The sequence below is a fragment of the Pseudopipra pipra genome, chromosome 6 (assembly GCF_036250125.1).
Source record: "Pseudopipra pipra isolate bDixPip1 chromosome 6, bDixPip1.hap1, whole genome shotgun sequence".
NCBI lineage: Eukaryota > Metazoa > Chordata > Aves > Passeriformes > Pipridae > Pseudopipra > Pseudopipra pipra.
In genome coordinates, this window is record NC_087554.1 from 14,840,395 (window position 1) to 14,860,103 (window position 19,709).

Below are 19,709 nucleotides of genomic sequence, written 5' to 3' on the forward strand. Positions count from 1 at the left end.
AAACTCTGCTGTTTATACACAGCTGCAGTTGAATAGCAATTTCTGCAAAGCCCACCTTCTTTCTGTTGGTGGTGTAACACGGGACAGACAATTACAATGTAGATGCTTTCCCAATCTTTTTGTTAATGGGATTCAACATTAGTGGAGGGGGGACACACAACCACTTTAAAACAACCCCTATATTCATCTATAAGAGTACTGCAATGTGCCAGAAGAATGGCTCAAAGCACTTTTACCAACATGCTGGATTTGCCGATGTTGAGATGGCTGCTCTCTAAAACAGCAGTAGTTTAAAAGCTATTTCCATCTGGGCTAGATTCCATCACCCATTCTCATGCTGAGCATACCTTATTCAACAATTAGTTCCACTGACTGCAACTCAACATGAATAAGAGCAATGGAATCCGTCCCTCTCAGTATTAAAATACAGCTTGCTAAGTGTGAACAGAGCAAAGCTACTAACTGAAGTATAAAACTAGTGCTATATAAAACCCCTTCAAACACTACTGGTAATGTTTGACCTACTCCTACAACAACATTCTCCTTTAAGAGCTGGTACCTTCTGAAATGTAGGTACGGCCTTCTCGATGGTTTCCTGCACTTAAGACTGTCTTTTACCTTAAGCAAATTCCAACATAACAATCTAACATCAAAATTTTTCAAAGCAAGACTTACCTCTTATTTTTCTGTGAAATACTACCACGTCCATTTCTCAGGCTTCTCATACTCATCTTCTAGCCAAATGTGTCCACAGATTCTCAGAATTCAGGTCTTTCTCTCTCCCTTTTCCAAAATTCACTTTCCGGGTCCTCTGCCTGAAAAGACAGATAACCTCACAATGAGCTGTTTTCCCAGTATCTATCTTCTGAAAAAGAAAAGAGAAATCAGTTACTGTAGATAATAAGCTCTTCTTGTCCACATGCTGCTTCTGCTGAGGGCACATATGCTTGTGAACATGGTCTCAGATTTGTTAATAATACCTGTCTGTTGTGTATAGGGTGAGTCTGTCCACGCTTCTCAGCATAAGTACAATCTGCCTCTGACTTCCCATTTTCCTTTTCAATCACCTCCTGAAAAAAGGAGATGAAGGATGAAATGTGGAACAGGTGCAAGGGGAACAGTGCTTACAGAAACTTTACAAATTCTCCTTCTCTGCTGAATGCTTGTTCATATACACTCTCAGTATCTGTACTTCCAAAGCAATGCCCAAACCATCCAAACACACGATCTGGGGAAGCTCTGAATAGCTAGTTCCCTAAAGAGATTCCAAACTGGAATCTCTGGAGAGACCTAATCTTTACTGAAATTAAGAGTTACAGCCACAGAGGCTTCCAAAGAGGTTTAACAATAGAATATTTGTAATACTTGCCATAAGCACTAGCTATGGTTTCTGACTCTCAGTGAGAAATGCACTTAAAGTCTCCAAGTGGAGATCATGCCATCCTTCATCCTCTTCACTATGGTCACATAAAATTAAGAAAAGCATCTCAGGATTTGTTCTTTGCAAGGACTTTTTTTCAGGCCCCACTGTACAAGGCAACATCTTTGTGGACAAACCTGGAAATACTGGAAAGCGGATGTTAGTTCTGGTAGCAGCAGCAGGAATCGCAGAATTGTTAGGGTTGAAGGGACCTCTGGAGGTCATCTGGTCCAACACCAGAGGAAGGTGTCCTCAAGGGCACCTTCACTGGAAGACCACTGCACGGAATTCACCATCTGGTCATGGCCTTCTCCTGACCTTTGCACTTGGGTGAGTTCATGCACTTAAGTGCATTCATGGGCAAATACTGGCAAACTCCTCAGAGTGCTTGTCAAAGTCTCACCATTTGTTACCACATTGCCCAAGGTAACCACTATGTGCTCAAGTCCCAGAGTATCTTTTCCTGGGGTTACATACAAGCTAGAAATGAGCAGTGGCAGAATAGGCCACAATACTGACTAAATATTAGGTTAAATTACCTTTTCCACAGATTAAACCAATGGTCTGGAAAGATTTTAAGTGTCTAGAGTGGGTCAGACTGCCAGCACCAAGCCTTGATATCCAAATTTACATGTTTAGTTGTTAGAATACGTTACGGCATACAACTATTTCTCATTTATACTTACTTTGCATTATTGTATGCCTTGCACTACTTTGAATACAAATTATTTTTACTTTATTAACTGTTCAATAAAGATTTTAAAATAAATCTGTGTATTCCTTCTGGATCAAAGAACCTGTGTAATAACAGTGAAGTGTTTCCAAAAGTTTGCTACTCTGCCTCTCAGAGACAGCTGGGAGATATATTTCTAAATGTGTAAGGGTGGTCAATAGCTGATCTCCTTGGGACATATCGCTTTTCAGCATTGGATACAGTGAAAGAGCGGACTTGTACAGAGTCCAAAACATATAGTTTTATCTTTAAATAAAACTTTTATCTTTTGGGGATAATGATAGACGGTGACTTACAGTTCTTATTGTTGTCTGTACTTGAAAACATTTAAGTAAATAGAAAATGGAGACTGCAGATTAGGAATTTTTGCAAAAAAACAGATCATATAACAACAAAAGAAACCACCATCACAACAGCCCCTACGAGAAGTCATAGGCACAGGGATTGGGGGTTGATCATTGATGGATGTCTTTTACCTTTTCAGATTCTGTGAGTCCTTGCCCCACTGAAGACAAAGCTTTGCCATTGATTTTGAAAGAGTTAAAATTTCACCAGTATTTATAACTGCAGAACAGAGATTAATTGTAGCTCTTGGTACATTAAAAATATGCATAACTATTTCAACCATGAAGTCAATGAAATCATATAGTTGAATTACTGAAGTGCCTCTGAAAAGAACCTAATTTCTCATCTCAAACGATATTCCAAAAACAGAGTAAAAACTCTTAGCACCCTTGAGAGGCGTTACCAAAACCCATCCTATTTTTCCAAGCTCCAAACTGCCACTGCTATCCAACTGCAGTGTGAAACGCCTCTGCACGGGGTGGACTCCACCTCTGCAAAGGTTCCAGAATAAAGGTAAACAGAGGCTCGAGCTGAAAGAGGAACCTGAAATGCGAATTTACACAAGGACACCTGAATTCCGAGGGAAAGGCCGGCGCACTCCACGGCCCTCGGGCACAGCGGCTTTTCCCGACGGGAAAAGCCGACACCGCCCCCCACAGGCGGCCCGGCCGCCGTGCGGGTCCCGCGGCCACGACCCGCCCGTCGCGCTGCTCCCGCACGGTCCCGGCTCTCCGCGGTGCCTCGGGGCCGTGCGGGGTGGCTCGGTCCCGGCTCTCCGCGGTGTCCCCGGCCCTGGCACCGCCCGCTCTCACGAATGTCTCGGCAGTAGTTACCCTCGTGGCCGCAGAGCCGCGGCCGGCGCGGAGAGACCTGTCCCGGCGCCGGGGGCTTCTTCCCTGGGAGAAGCCAGCGGAGCCGCCAGCAGTGTGCGGTGCCGTGCGGGAGCAGCGGGGCGCGCGGCCGGCGGTCCCGGCACCTCCGGGCATCGGGGCGCCTCGTTCCCCCCGGCGCGCCGGCGGCGCGGGCTGCTCAGAGCTAAAAGCAGGGGGGAAAAGAGAGCTCCGCGCAGCCGAGCGCCCGGGGCGGCTGGGCTCGGGGCTGCCGGGCTCGGGGCTGCCCCAGCGCCCGCGGAACACCGCACCCCCCCCGCCGCCCCGGTCCCCGACCCGCCCGGCCGCGCCCCCCGACCCGCCCCGTCCCGTCCCGACCCGCCGCGCTGGGGGGCTTGGCCATAAATACGGCCTCGAGTGGCGCTCCAGGACCGGCGCGGCTGGGGAGGGGGCCGGGGCAGCAGGCAGCGCTGGTGGCCTCGCCTGGGAGAGGCTGCGAGGGTCTCTGCTCCGCGCACCCGCCCGGCCACGGAACCGCCCGGTGGAAGCCCCCTCCTTTCTGATCCCCTCGCTCTCCCCTCTGGCCCAGCCGCTGACCTGTCTGCCGCCCCCATGGACTTACTGGGCCCCATGGAGATGACGGAGGGCTCCCTCTGCTCCTTCACGACTGCTGATGACTTCTATGATGACCCGTGCTTCAACACATCGGACATGCACTTCTTTGAGGACCTGGACCCCCGGCTGGTGCACGTGGGGGGTCTTCTGAAGCCCGAGGAGCACCCACACCACCATGGACATCACCACGGGCACGAGGAGGAGCATGTCCGGGCACCCAGTGGGCACCACCAGGCCGGTCGCTGCCTGCTGTGGGCATGCAAGGCTTGCAAGAGGAAGACCACCAATGCCGACCGCCGCAAGGCCGCCACCATGAGGGAGCGGCGGCGGCTCAGCAAGGTCAACGAGGCCTTCGAGACCCTCAAGCGCTGCACCTCCACCAACCCCAACCAGCGCCTGCCCAAGGTGGAGATCCTGCGCAATGCCATCCGCTACATCGAGAGCCTGCAGGCCCTGCTGCGGGAGCAGGAGGATGCTTATTACCCCGTGCTGGAGCACTACAGCGGGGAATCGGATGCCTCCAGCCCCCGCTCCAACTGCTCTGATGGCATGGTGAGTGCCCTAGGGAGGACTCCCTGCCACCAAGGTGTGCTGGACGTTGTCGGTCCAAACCTGAGCAGGGCAAGTCTCCTCTTCCTGCCTTTCCTATAGCAGCTGCCTTCTGTACCTCTCCAGGCAGAAGACAAAGTCCTCTCTCATGCCTTGAACTCCCACAGCAAAGGGAGGTGGGGTTCCCACATCCTACGATCTCAGGGAAAGAAGAAAAATCTCTTACACACTTTTTTCCAGGGATGAGAAGTTAAGCAGGTCCCCCTGTGTCCTGGGGACTTTGGGAAGCTGCCTGGGATGGGTACCTGGGGGCATGGTGAGGTCTGAGCCCTACCTGTGCTCCTGTAGCTCCTGAGGCATCTCTTGTTTCCATCTTCTGCTGTATCATTATCTTTGAATCCTCTACGGATTCAAAGCAGAGAGGAAGGGCCCTCTTGGACATAGTAGTTACATGGGAATCTTGTTTTCTACCATTCATCAGGATAGCAGGAGGAGGGTCTAAGCAACAGGAGTTGTTTTTCTTGATCCGTAAGAAAATTGTTCTCCATTTCTCTTCTCATTCACTTCATCCCCTCCATAGACATTTACCAGCAATAGGAAGGAGAATCCAGGCTTTCAGTGCTGTTCGTACATTATGGGGATGGGAGAAGAAGGGTGGGGGCCAGAGGGGGTGTCTCATCATCACATCTTTATATTGGGACTATAGGTGCAGACTCTGGTCTGATTCTAGGGTGTGGGACACAGTGACCGGAGTGCAGGACAGATATCTGGATGGGATATCAACAGCATTTTAAAATTGGAGATTGTTTTCTGTGCTCTGGTGGAAATAATCATTACTGAGTTGAATACCTGTGATTATAAGATAGTTGACAGACTGGAAAAAAGATTTACCCAAATGATCCCTCGTCAAAATACAGCCTCTTTTAACACAAAGAGTAATTTCATTAGGGATTAAAGTAATGGAAACAAACATATTGGTCAATGTTTTGGAGATTTTTCTGAACGAAATGGAAATGGGAAAAGAAACTAAAGGAAATACAAAGGGACGAGGGTAGACAGAAGCTTTTTAAGAGGAACTCATGTTTTGAAAAATCTTCAGAAACTAACTAAAAGATCTCATTGCCCTTTCAGTTTCCCTGTTGTAAGCTGAAAATATATGTAGGGCTGTATCTGATCAGAATGCTGGAAAGCCTCATATCATCTGTAAAGCTTCAGCATTTGATGCAATACTGGTAACTTTCCTGTGGAACAGCTGTGCCACATAAAATATTCTGGGGTGGATCCACTTATCTTTTTCCTCATTCGAAGAAACTACAACTTGACAGCATTTCAGCCAGGACTGGAATGATGGCCTAGACCAAAGACTGAAATACTGGGATTTCTGTAAGTGCAGTGACCTCACTCAGATTTCTCTCCTTTCCAGATGGAGTACAGCGGGCCTCCGTGCAGCTCTCGCCGAAGAAACAGCTATGACAGCAGCTACTACACGGAATCACCAAATGGTGAGTACGTGCCGTAAGGGCAGTGTGGAACATGGAGACAGAGGCAGGCAGTGCAGCAAACTGCCCTGTGCCTGCTCTGTCTCCAGCTGGGCTGAAAGAGGAACCTGCCTTTCCAGCCAGCAAGCTGTTGCTGCTGGGAGAGGCATTGAATTTCCTCTAGATGTATTTGCAAATATGAGGATATCTTATAGCCGCATTTCCTATTTTGCAAATACAACACTTGGATAAAAGTATTTTCCTCTCTGCAACTAAGTTTTTGTGTTTAACCATGTTTTGCATGAAGACTCTTCCTACTCTATGTGTCATTGATCCAAAGTGGAGAAATTTCGGATTGATTTCAAATCTTCACTTTCTATGGACTAAGTGAAGCCATGGCCTCAGAGCAGCACATTGTGGTTGGGCCTCTCTTCCATTTTGCAATTACAATCTCTGTTTTCCAATAATTGGCATCCTTCACTAATATTATTTTCCTCTGAATCTTCACATACTCACAAGTGCCTACTAACGTTAAGTACCCACTGGATAATCTGAGCACCTTTTTGTCTGTTTTTTAGATCCAAAGCATGGGAAGAGTTCTGTTGTGTCCAGTCTCGATTGCCTCTCAAGCATTGTAGAGAGGATTTCTACAGATAATTCCACATGTCCTATACTGCCTCCAGTGGAAACTGTTGCTGAAGGGAGTCCCTGTTCCCCCCCAGAAGGAGTGAGTCTGAATGATAGTGGAGCCCAAATTCCTTCCCCCACCAACTGCACCCCACTTCCCCAGGATAACAGCAGCAGCAACCCCATCTACCAAGTGCTGTAAGGGCGGGTCCAGCTGGACTGCACTGAAAACAATTTGCTCCATCTGGCCCTGCTTGAGACCTGCCTTCTAAGATTGAAAAGACTTCTTAAGACTTGTTCCAGTTTTAAAAAAATCACTCAAAATTCCTTCAAATATATAACTTTTCAAACCTGTATCACTTCAAAATACACATAGTTATTTATTGGTTGTTAAAGTTATTTAATATGACTAGAGATAAAATTGTATACCACGAAATGGCCAATGTTTAATCTGGGCTGTGGGGAATAGGAACCTGGCTCTTGAATGTGGAGGAAAATAGAAATCTAGAACAGCAGTGGCACGAGAGATCCTTCCTATTACTCCTGTTCTGGCCAAAATAAGGTTGTGGACCATTTTTTTTTTTAAATTTTTTGTATAATTGTAAATAAGAGTTGCTTTGCAAAAAAAAAAAAAAAAGGAAAAAAAGGATAAGAAAGAAAAAAAGAAATGAAATCAAAAATTAAAACAAAAAGGGGGAAAATTTAAAAATATTTAATATTGCTTGGTTTGTTGTGTCAAACTTTAACTTTATATATTTATACGATGTGATTGCCAAGAATGTTTTCAACAGTATTCTAAATAAAGACCCTTATTTATAAAATCCGTGGTGTTATCTTGACTTTCATTAGGACTTCTAGAATTACTAGTGCCTTTAGGAGTGGTATTAGATTGCTGCCTTGGCAGGAAGAAGATACAGGCTCTGATTCAGCAAAGAAATCAAGAACATGCTTCAGTTGCACTACTTTCAACTACTTTGCATAAATATGTTGCTGAAAAGGGATCTACTTTCCCCATATTCTGTCTTGGTGATTTCTAAACCAAGACCTGAGCATCATAGGTCATTATTAAAGGTATCAGTAAATAAGCACGTTTCTCCTCCTGCCCCCAAAATTTACAATTATATTATAGGACTTGATCTTATAAAGATGTATTAAAACTAGGGATCACAAAAAATTAGACTCTCCAAATTCCAGTGCAGCTACTGAAACTTAAAGTCATACAACAGTATCTCACAAGACCAAGTACTACCTTTTTGGACAAATGTTCCATTTTTCATTCAACTTCTAATTTTCAAGTGTTTGTACCACACTCATGTATTCTCAGGTACTAGAAACTAATTGCAAAGGATTTTTTGTCATAAAGTTCAAGTTATAGATCACAGTTTTCCTCAAGTTCAGATTGGAATTTAGGCCAAAGATAGGCAGTTTTAATTTGGATTTGAACTTTATGCATCTCTGGCAGCACTGCTCCAGGGATTTACTTCTTGTTTAGAGCTCTCTAAAAATAACCAGTGGGCTGTGTTTCATTCAGTATATATGTGTAACCTTGAAAGCTTTCCATGCAACTGAAAAATGTTAAGCCCTGAGCAGGTTGTCATTGGAAAGTAACAATCAGGGCACTTCTGTGCATCTGGATAAGAATATCCAGCAGCTACAACCAGTGTGAAACAACCTATGATTTATGGCTTTTGTATAAACATAACAGTAAAATAAAAATGAAAAACACACTGAAAACCAATTTAGATATTGTCATCAGCTCTAAATACTCTGATGACAGATTATCATTGTATTCTCTGTTAAGTCACTATTAAAAAGGGAATTTGTATAATTCTTACCTTTCAAGCAGGAAAAGTAAAGAGGGAACAGCTAATTCCAGGGAATATCTCTGACTCCTTTTATCATGTATGGCCTTGAAGATCAATATTCTGTGGAGAGGGGCAAGCTGCCCTGTGTTGAGCAGAGCAGCGCAGTTGCTTCTCCTTCTTCCTGAGGCAGTCGTGCTTCAAGCTTGCTGATTTTCCCTGTCCCAGAGGCACAGAAAAGGTAGCAGCCATGGGGATTTCCTCCACATCCAGATGCTTGTGCTCATGGTTGATGATAAATCAGTGTTGAGGCTCAGGACCATTTGGTGGAGCAGGCCAGACTCCCACGGATCGGAGGGGACTCCAAGGCAGGACTGTCCCCTCAGTATCTTCAAAGTCCAACCTCGTAAAGGTCTCCTATTGATTTCACTATGGGCAGGAAACACTCCAGCCCACAAAGATTGAGCTTATCCCTTTTATTTTTCCAGTAAAAATAAAAATCAAATGAATTTGAGAATGTGCTAATTCATACTAGCATGATACAGGAGGGTGTCTACTAAGGTCAGAAAAATGGCCCAGGTTAAGTTGGATGCCTGTATCACTAACTTACAAACACTAAAGAGAGACAGTTGCCTCACAGATCAGGGCCTCACACATCAGTAATAACATTTTCATTGCCTTCAGCAAACACTTGATCAGGCCCACAATACAAAAAATGCTTTTGTGAAATATTAAGGATCTTATCGTCCCCATATAATTTGAGGTTGGTAAAAGTATCAATTTTACTGTCATTAAATGGCAACCAAAAAACGTTTTGCCAGCTCAGGAACTACAGAGGCTCTGTATATACTGGCAGCACACAGTTTATGCCTGCCTTGCCACAGCACCCCACTTATGTGCGACACAACAGGGCGTACCTGGCTGTAAAGCTGGCACGGCAGAGCGGGCACAGGGTGCTTGTGCTCAACAATGTACACGTAGTTCCATGTGAAGTCATGTATATTGCATTTCACTGATTTATTTTAGCACCCAAGTTTCCACATACTGATGTTAATGTTACAACAGAGAACAGGCATTTAGCACATCTCAAAATAGACGGATGGAAGATGAAGAAAAAATATTCATAGATTTCCTATGCAGAGTCCACCTTTCTTCCATTGATGTCATTGAGAAAAGTCCACTGGAGTAGGGCCAAAGGCTATCAGTGCTAATAAATACATTTTTGGGTTAAAAATATATTTATTTTGGGACTTAAATAAGGAAAATTGTTCCCTGTATTATTTCTTTCTGTTTCTTTCTGAGGTAATATATTTAAAACAAATGCCTATGGCTTCTCTACTCCCCTGTGCATCAAGAGGACAGCATGTTACTGACAGAAATATATCCCAGTCTATGACTAAATATTTTGCAGGTAGCAATATTTGGTTCAGAGCTTGAGTTTAGTTCTGACAGACCTAGGATCAAATGTAAGACTGATTCAACATTTACAAACTTTGTCTTGTAGGATCAGCCCTGAATGCTTATATACATCTTCAGGATCCCAGTTTAAGAATCAAAGTCCAGCCTGTCTTGGTCTACAGAAACACTCCAGCATGGGCTAAAAACAAATAGTCTGAAATCTTCAGTTTATGCCACACAGGTTCCAGTCCAATATTCTGCAGGATGCAGAACCTAAAGAAAGACCATCTGGGTTTAAAAAATCTGAATCCCGCAGATTGCACCAACATGCAAAGCCTGGGTGGAACTGGGGGTGACAGCAAACCAGATCATTCCTTACCTCAAGCTGCCTCAACAGGACAGTATAGAGCCTACCTGAATGGGGGTTTGGAGCTCTTCACTAAAGATATTACAATTATCTGGTGTTTCATATGGAACACTACTTCCCAAGGGAAAGTCATCCAGATACAGTTAAAGGAAAGTAGCTGTCTTTGAACATAACAATAAGTGCGTATTTTAGGAATGTTTGATTTAATTTGGTAACTTAGGAAAGCACTGCATGACAAACCTAGTATTACTGGTTTGTCTTGTTCAAACTATTGCTATGGAAAAAGTGAAGAGGAATAAATTTATACTTCACTTATATATGCTAAATGCTCTGATTTTAGATTTTATCAGGTAATTTGCATAAATGAAAATGAAGATGATCCTTTTTCTACTCTGAATATTTCACAACAAAGTGCAGTAAAGTTGCTGGGTTTTCAAATAGCAATGTTAAACACCATTTCCCATTGAAACTGCTACAGAAATTTTTCACATTCACCTGAAGATTCAATTTTAGGTAAAAGATATATGAACTATTTGTGATACAATTTTTTCCTTTAAAAATATTTTGTCATCTGTATCCAAAAATATTAAAGAAATATTAAGTTGACGGTTGCTTTGCACCAGATGCTGCCCTTCTAAAATGACTTGTCATTTTCAGCTCAAGATAAAGACCTTACAAACCCCCATGAATGTAGAAGCAAAAACAGTTTTCATTTTACATTTCATATTTTGCAGAGATATTTGAAAGGTTCAAATTATGCAAAGGGCAAAAACTGCTCATTTTACTCATAAAAATAGTATTATCATCTTCAGAAGAACTACATCTCAGAAGACAAGGAAACATTTGTACCTCATACCCCATAAATTTTAATGAGAATAAATTAATATTTCCTATTTCTTTAAAAAATTTTAATTATTTCCTTGAAATCAGCGGCAAAACTTCCAACTTTAGTAGGAATAGTTTCAAACTATTGCACAGAATGCTGTCTGAGATAGTGTTCAGATAGCAGTGCAAAGCCATGACAAACCTATTGTTGTGTCCCTTGCTCGTGCTCTGGTCACTGACCCGCCTGTATCACAAGGCCTTCAGATACGCAGATCCCCTGAGCACAGCCCTCTGAACAAGATGCCAGGCTTTAGTGCTCACCTGATCTTGAAAATACAAACCAGAAACTATCCCCATAATAGCACTGAAAGCCTACAACAGTTCCAAAATGTGTGGCTGACAGGGAGCCTGTGATAGCAGGAGATGGTATGAAGGTCATCGCGCATAACTCGCATGTGGCAATCTTGGCTTCGCAAGCAGTAGGTGGTAAAATGGTCTTTGTACAGTCAGAGTGCAAATCTCTGACAACACGTCCTAGAGATCGTCTTGTGAGGCATATCCAAGTACCTCATTAAGCACTATTTACTAATGCTTATCAGCTCACCCTCCTCCAGCCTTTCCAATCACTTGTTTTCCAGTAAAACTGTTGAACAGTCTAGACTTCCCCTCATGATCAATGCAGCGTGCTCCCCTCTCAACAGGTTTGTTGCATAACTGGGAATGTCATTAAGTGGAGACCTTTCAATATTTGAGATTTCAGGGCTATTGAGGGAGAGAATGGTCTGTAGCATAATACAGAAAAGTTCCCAGATAGTCCTTTCCCTCTCAGATCCCACCAGGAATTAGGAAAATGTCTGGCATAGAGCCACTTGGATCAGTAAAAGGAGTGCAGAAGTTTCCCTGTGGACCCAGAAATCTACCTATTGCATACACAGACACTTCTGAATACAGACCTTAACATTGTAACTTAATGATGAAAACTGACCTATTCTGTAATCATTGGGTGATAGAAAACCTCAGGGTTTTCCCAACAATACAGTCAGCGTGGCACTGAACTCCAATTTTCATTCTAAAACATCAGTAACTTTATCTTCTACAAGCATATTAACAACAAGTGTGCTATTTTATGTAATAATTAATAACCTCATATTTATCAATAGGGAGGCAAACACTGTAAGTATTTATAAAAAAAAGTACTAAAAACTCTGGCAGACAATAACCTAGAAGAGTGAGGGAGATTAATCAGAAGACTGAGGGAGGTTGTAATTTTGGTTGGGGGGGGTGGTGTTTTTTTTTTTTTTTTGGAGTCAGATTCACTCCGAGGTCTGTGACTCAGCACACTTACCTAGTGCTGCATGTCTACGGCAGTAAAAGGGGGTCTCCCAATCTCCACAGTCCTCCCCGACACATCTGAACTCACCTTGAACCTTTTTTGGTCCAACAGCCACATCTGCTGGGCAAGATGTAAACTGCATTTCTCCCTGAAATTGTCACTTGGTGAATTCCATGTTCTATCATCTTTCTAGAATGGAAAATTTGTTGGTGCAGAAACAGCAAAAATATTTACAGTCTTCAGTCAGCACCTGGAGCCCCCTACACTACGAACAGCAGGAAAAACATATTGGGAAAGCCAAACTCTTCCCTACCAAGCACCTTCTACAAAAACACAGAGGAAAAAAATGTAGGAATAGTATAATTGGAATTTTTTTTAATACTGTGCAAATTTGGGGGTATTTTATTTTAAGTAAAAAAGAAAGACAAAAGGGAGAGAGAAAATGAAAGGTCTTTGAAGGCGGTGTATGGCCTGTGCTGTGAGCAATTGTCCCGGGGGAGACAGGTTGCTTACCAGAAGGCAGGTGGGGCAGATGCACAGGAAGAGGAGATGACAGCAAGACCACACTGCAATCCTCTGGTGACCAAGTCCCTCAGTAGGGCACAAATCATGGCCAGCAGATCGAGGGAGGTGATTCTCCCCCTCTACTCTGCTCTGGTGAGACCTCAGTTCTGCATCCAACTCTGGGCCTCCCAGCACAGGAAGAACATCGACCTGTTGGAGTGAGTCCAGGGGAGGGTCACCAAGATGATTAGAGGGATGGAGCACCTCTCCTACAAGGAAAGGCTGAGAGAATTGAGATTGTTCATACTGGAAAAGAGAAGGCTCCGGGGAGATCTAATTGCAGCTTTCCCATACCTGAAGGGAGCCTCCAAGACAGATGGAAAGGGACTATTTTCAAGAGCATGTAGAGACAGGACAAGGTGGAATGGCTTCAAACTGAGAGTAGGTTTGGATTAGATATTAGGAAAAAATTCTCTACTTGAGGGTGGTGAGGCACTGGAACAGGCTGCCCAGAGAATCTCTGGATGCTCCATCCCTGAAAGTGTTCAAGGCCAGGTTGGATGGAGCTCTGAGCAACCTGATCGGTGGGAGGTGTCCCTCCCCACATCAGAGGGGTTAGAACTAGATAGCCTTTAATGTCCCTTCCAACCCCAACCATTCTGTGACTCATTTTATGATTCTGTGAAGTCACATTGGTGTGCACAGTAACCCCCACCCAGCACACAGGTATAAAATAGCACAAGCTGAGAAACAATCCTACCCATTCAGAAAGACCATTTGAAGCCATATAAGGGAAAGGTAAGCAAGTGTAGAGGGGACTGCCTAAAGATCACCTACATACTGAAGTATTAAGCCAGCATGTTAATTTATTTCTTCCAGAGTTGCCCTGACTGTTGCATTTAACATCGCTCTTGGAAGTGCTTCAAACTAAATTCCTTTCTTTCACGTTGATGCTTTACTTCTGAATCCTAAACCAAATAAAGCAATACCTTTCTGTTATGAATGTCTTTGCTTTTTTTATGCCACCTGTGGGTTTCCTGAGGCTGGAGCCTACATTATCCATGTGCCTGTGGTACTAAGAGGTACTTTTGATTGCTGCTGCTTGCTGTAGTGTAAAAGGAAAGTACATTATTACTAACAAGTAGTGTGTAAGCTTTTCTCCAGACCACCGGAGGGCAGCATTTCCATGAAAAAGAGGACTTGGGCATCTTTTCTTTAGTGCATACATTTTTATTTTTCCTAAACTTTCATATCTAACTCTTCCTCAGCTCAAGTAGAGAGTATCATTTCACAGCAAGACAACTGAAATTAATGAGCCAAATCTCTACCTAGTGTAAATTCATCAGTCTTATTGGCAGTTGACACATAAGGTTACCCTTATCTGTTGGAATTATCACAGCAAGTACAAACTCATGATTTGAGTTTGGATGCTCAAAGCTGCATTTTTATGTGAAAAACCATAGGCTTGTTGGAATGAAGACCATCATAAAGCAAAGCTCTTATACAACAGCTTGTAAAGGGAGACCTTCAAACAGGACACGTAATGCTCTCAATTGCAGACTAATACCCTAGAAATACAAATGTATGCAGGGAGGTACATGTGTCACACATGTTCCTCTGCATGGAAAAGGTCATACTTACATACCTTTGTTCCTTTTGGAAAGGAAGCATGGTATGTGCTAGGCACACATGCTCTACGCTCTCAAAAGCTGTTCTCTGCAGAACCACACACTTGAAACAGCTTGCACTTGAAAGCCAGCTGCACAAAATGTAGTCCCAAACATGCTTTTCAAAAGCTTCACAAATCCCAATTACATTAAGCGATATGAAAATAAGCAACAAAGTAATGTGCCTAATTAACAAAGCTAGAGATGGAGCCAGCCATTTAGTTTGAAGTACTTCCAAGAGAGATGTTAAATGCAACGGTCAGGGCAACTCTGGAAGAAATAAATTAACATGCTGGGTTAATACTTCAAGCTCTGTGGGAGTAAAAAGTGTGTGTAGTGAAAGGAAACAAAGGTAAAAATATCACAGGGTGCTATTTTGTTTGTTTGTTTGCCAAGGACACTTTAGCTTTGGCCATTTATTGTTCTTCATGGTATGCTAGAAATTATGCAAGAAGACGTGAAAGTCTTGTGTCACTGGATTTCCTAAATTTATCTTTTCCCTACCTGTTAAGTCTTAGCTCAAGGTCAGGAGAAACAACCATTTTGAGGGAAGGAAATATGAGATAAGACACATTCACGAAAAATACTTTAATGGTGTTCTTTTACCTTTAATACTACCTGCAACCACAGCCTAAAAGATTCCTCTCACCACAGGACTTCTGTGAGCAATTATCTCTGGTGGCTTGTTCAGAGAATACCCTGTACATGTCTTTTGTTCCACAATAGTGGTTGTTTTCTGGTCCCCATAGCTAAGAACTGACTGATTCTAAATCTTAGATACCTGTCATTGGGTAAGCTCAGGCCATCACAAACTCTCAAGTTCCAGCAAGTAGTGTGGCTTGAATCTGTTCCAGTACTCATCTGCTGGCAGCTGTTTCCATCTGCTCCTTCTTGAACCGTTCTGCTCAGTCCCTGGGGAAGTGCAGAAAGATTGTCACGCAATGAACTTGCTTGTTGTGAGGTGGCTGCTCATGTTTTACCCGAATCTGTCATTTCACCTCGTCTGCTCTCTGGCCTTTTTTTGCCATAAGAATTCTGAGTTCTGTTGCGCATCAAAGGGAAAAAAAACCCAACGCCTATTCCTAGATGTGGATGACAAAATGTTATTCCTTCTTTAAAGTACAAATAATTATTATTAAAAAGAGATACAGAAAAGATTGATCAGATCACTTAATCCTCACAGCTGTTAGGTACATAGTGATTCCTGCGTGTATGTTTTGTAGCTAAACATGTCTGACATTGCTTTGTAATGAGGGAAGACATATGCCCTTCAAGCACTCCATGTCCATTAACTGTGGCCTTTTTTTGTTTGTTTTTGTGGTTAAACACAAAGTGTGGGAAAAAAAAACAAACCAAAAATGACATTTTCTGTTTTAGACACCAGTGGTTAGGTTTCCAGACGTGCAGTTGAGCCTTTAGGAACTTTGGTTGACTGAGCAAATGTCTATGTGCATAAGGCTCCTCTATTAATTTATCCTATTGCTATTTATGTACTAGTTAACTTGATATCTACAGACTAATATTAACTGACCAGAGTGTAGCAAAAGGTTTTACTTTTTCTTAACAAAGATAATTAGTTTTATATTTTCATCTCTGAAAGTTTTAATTCATATTTTCATATACCATCTCTAGCCTGATTTCCTACTGGACCAAATTGTCCTCAAATCTCTTGGGCCACCAAACAGGTATGCCTGAAAACTCAAACTTTAGTGTGCCAAAACATCCTTTTTTATTTTTTTCTTGCAAAGCACATCCCTAAATATAAGCGGCATTCTGAAGATCCTACTCAGTCTTAGACTGGGAGGTGAGAAATACTCAGTAAGACAAGCAATACAACACAACATGGAAACAAAGCTGAAGAAAATTCCATTAGTAACCCAAATGCAATCATCTGGATTTTGACCTAACCAGAATTATACATATTTGTGGATATATAGGCAAAAACACCTCCTAAGGACTGTATGAAGCAGACACTCAGGAAAATTGACAGCAATTTCATTGACTTCCCACATCACCTCTTCTGTGGTGCACTGTACTTTGGAGCATACATCTCTCTGCTTGGACTATGCAGCAGCCAAAATGGGCCACAGAAGTACCACTGTAGTACTTCTGCATGAAGACCTTTCCATATAATGAAGGGCTCTTAAAGCAAACAAAAAGCGTCTTTGCCCACATCCTGAATTACTACTGCATGGGCAATCTTTTTCTCCACTTTTTAACAGGCAGGATGACTATAAGCTGGAGAACAATTTTAAAAGAACCTGTAGAAATCTATTTTATTTTTTATTACAGTCTGACAAATTACGAAGAAAAAAAAAGGCCTTTCCTTTGGATTTGAGAACTGGACACCACTTTTCTCTCATTCCTTCATAGGAAAGCCAGTAAACATGCTATTGCAGGCTATCTTATAGGATGAGAATCCATCCTAGAAAAACAGAAAGTTCCAATTTTGCATGAGAATGGAGCATAACCGAAGGAAGACCCACTTTGATTTCTTGTTGCCAGCTCTGAATATCTTGTCCCATTGTGATCTTCCTCTGCTTTCTTGTTATTCCCCAGTCCCTTCTACTGTCTACCTAGAGGCAAAGACTACAACTGCAGAACGTGGCAGAATCCACAGATGAATCAGACTGAGTCAGTAAACAATGACTAAAATGCAGTCTCATGGGAACAAACATATCACTATGCTTCTTAACCTAAACCATTTAAATACAAGCCTGCTGCAAATCTAATATGTTACCAGGAATCCAAGCCACAATCTGGAGAGATGGGACAACCCTTTTGCACTGAGGCTCCTATAGAACGCTTTCCCAGGTCCTGAAAACTCTGGGTAGAGCATCTTCCTGCTTTCTGGAGAACAGAGACCATTCGTTATAGTTTATGACAGCAAGAGAAGGCTGAGGACAAGCTGATAGAGGTGCTATCCCTTCACTCTTTCCTTTAATCTAGCTCTCAACACCTCATTTAACTGGAACAAAAGGCTGCTGTTAATGCTGAGCCACAGGCCTAGGCATGAGACAGGATCAGGAAATCTGCATTCCCAGCAGCTGGCCCAAGATTTGTGACAGAAGGTGGATTCTGCTTTCCATTCACTCACACTTATATTGTATAAATCCTGGTTATTGACAAAAGAAATGCAGCAGATTTCATCTCCAGTGCCAATTATTTAACTAGCATCACTGGAACTATTATACTTTATATCTCTTCATATGCAGCATACAAATAATTACTTCAACAGGATTAAATGTCACATTTCACGGGACTGGCTGCGTAAATATTTACAAAGCTAAAGAACAGCAAAGACATCTCAGAGTTATTGATTCATGTCAAATATTGAGAAGCTGGGTTAATCAAGGGATTTAAGCAATGCTTTAAACTTTGAGTCAGCATTGTTGAGATTTATTTAAACTACTCTTGCCTTTCAACATCTAAAGTTTTACAAATCGTTTATAACAATAAAGATTTACAGGCCATTTTCCCATCTGCTTTTCTGAGAACATTTCAGTTACTATTGTGAACTCAGAGTAGGCTGAAGAAGTAATAGCAGCTGTGAAAAGTGAATCATTACACAAAAACAAAGTTCTAATTTCAATTAAAAAAGTGAAGAAAGAAATTTTCTAATTATTAGAGAAATAGTCAGCTGATGGGCAAGCACATACATTGTATAAAATAGAGAATGTTCCATACTGTTCGGTCAGAAACAGACATTAATATTTATTTTTTATCCTGGTTAAATGAAAAAGATACACTTGCAGCACTGAGAAGTGCATGCTTTTTTCAAGAAAAGACTAGCACCTCCTGTTCTGTATTCTGTATATAGTAGATGTGAAATACATATGTCTGTATCTATGTGTTTGTGTCTGTTGCTATGTTCATGCACCTGCAAATTGGCTGAGCTTTTAAAAACATAATGACAGCATTAGTAGAGTTTTGTTTTCAGAAAAAGCTGCCTAGGTCAGTCTAAAAAACTCAAGGACCTTTTTAGGTCTGCCCGAAACAAATCATCTAATAAAATAAAGCCAAATCCCTAGCCCTTTCTGAAACTCCTAACACAGTACGTGTTAGGAGTTAAATAGCTCAGACCTATGTGTGCTCTTTCAGAAATGCAGACCCAAGCCCTCAGGAAGGCTGTTCCCAGCTCATAGTAACACACATTTACCAGCTTCCATAAGTATGTTTTGTTATGCGCTGCCACAAAAATTCCAACTGTGTAAGTTGAATTTTCCTGATCACCAGCTGCCTTTTTTTGCTGGATCACACCTAGATCAGCAGGAAGAAGACAAGAGACAAATCTATACCCTTCCTTTAAGTCCACATTGTAACAAAGTGGCGCATTAGCCAAGCTCTATGTCTGATTTCAGATACTTAAAATAGATTTTGCTGTGATTTAGCCCCATGATTTCTTGAGGAACAATTATTTCTGTTTTGGGGAATGCCTCATCAAACACAAATCCTGACAATTTTACTACAGCCTTGACAGGAGGATGTGCTCCAAGAGAAGCACAGTGTCTGACCCATTCCAGCTACATGCTGGATTCAAGCACGTGCTGGGGGTGAGACAGAAAACTCAACAGTTGTTTACAGTGCTCACTGCCCTTTTTGCCAGGAAGAAGCAATCTTCTCTTTCCCTACAGGAAGGACAGTTTGGAAACACCTCTAGTCCTTTAGCAAGCAGCAGAACACTCCTTCCACCACCTTGCCTTGCTCGTGTGCACCATTCCCATCATTTTATCTGCTCGGTTCTGTCTCCCATAAATTTTCAGCAAAACCAAATGAATTCAGGTGGGAGTTTCTCTCAGTTAATGGAGTGAGTAAAGACCAATGATGATCTCTATCATGTCACAATATTACTTCCATTTTTTTCCAGAGCAACTTCCATTTATCTCACAATTTGATATGCACTTTCTGAAGGATCCCAAAGGAATTTGCAGATCAAGAAGAACCTTCACTCGGAAATGTCAGCCCAGTACAAATGGATGAAAAACAAATGCAACTCTGCAGGCAGAGCACAGTAAATACTTCTCAGCTCAAAGCAAAGCCATGCAACAGTTGAAGAACATGGATGAACATGAAGTACATATTCAAACAAAAGTGAAGTAATTAAGAGTGAAAAATCTAGATATAAAAATTCAGGAACTAGCATTTAGCCATTACTTCTGCTGTTCTGGTTACTCTCATTAAAAGCATCAAGACTTCTTTGCATCAGGCTTTGGGCT

General features: G+C 42.3%; 1 protein-coding gene and 1 long non-coding RNA gene across 2 annotated transcripts; both read left to right on the forward strand.

The window, feature by feature from the left end:
• The first annotated feature begins 3,737 nt into the window (after positions 1–3,737).
• On the forward strand, positions 3,738–7,418 carry MYOD1 (myogenic differentiation 1). The gene is made up of 3 exons (XM_064657487.1): positions 3,738–4,495; positions 5,916–5,994; positions 6,549–7,418. Exons 1-3 carry the CDS (start codon positions 3,941–3,943, stop codon positions 6,797–6,799), a joined length of 885 nt encoding a protein of 294 aa, XP_064513557.1. The 5' UTR covers positions 3,738–3,940; the 3' UTR covers positions 6,800–7,418.
• Positions 7,419–13,472: 6,054 nt separating this feature from the next.
• Positions 13,473–19,646, forward strand: LOC135415580 (uncharacterized). The gene is made up of 2 exons (XR_010431190.1): positions 13,473–13,624; positions 19,361–19,646. It is a non-coding gene; the product is annotated as an uncharacterized LOC135415580 (long non-coding RNA).
• Positions 19,647–19,709: the final 63 nt, after the last annotated feature.

Bases quoted from the DNA above. Each gene is read 5' to 3' on its own strand.
- MYOD1 (XM_064657487.1), top strand. From the start codon at position 3,941: ATGGACTTACTGGGCCCCATGGAGATGACGGAGGGCTCCCTCTGCTCC. The intron at 4,496-5,915 runs GTGAGTGCCCTA...TCTCCTTTCCAG, and splicing joins CCAACTGCTCTGATGGCATG to ATGGAGTACAGCGGGCCTCC. The intron at 5,995-6,548 runs GTGAGTACGTGC...TCTGTTTTTTAG, and splicing joins CTACACGGAATCACCAAATG to ATCCAAAGCATGGGAAGAGT.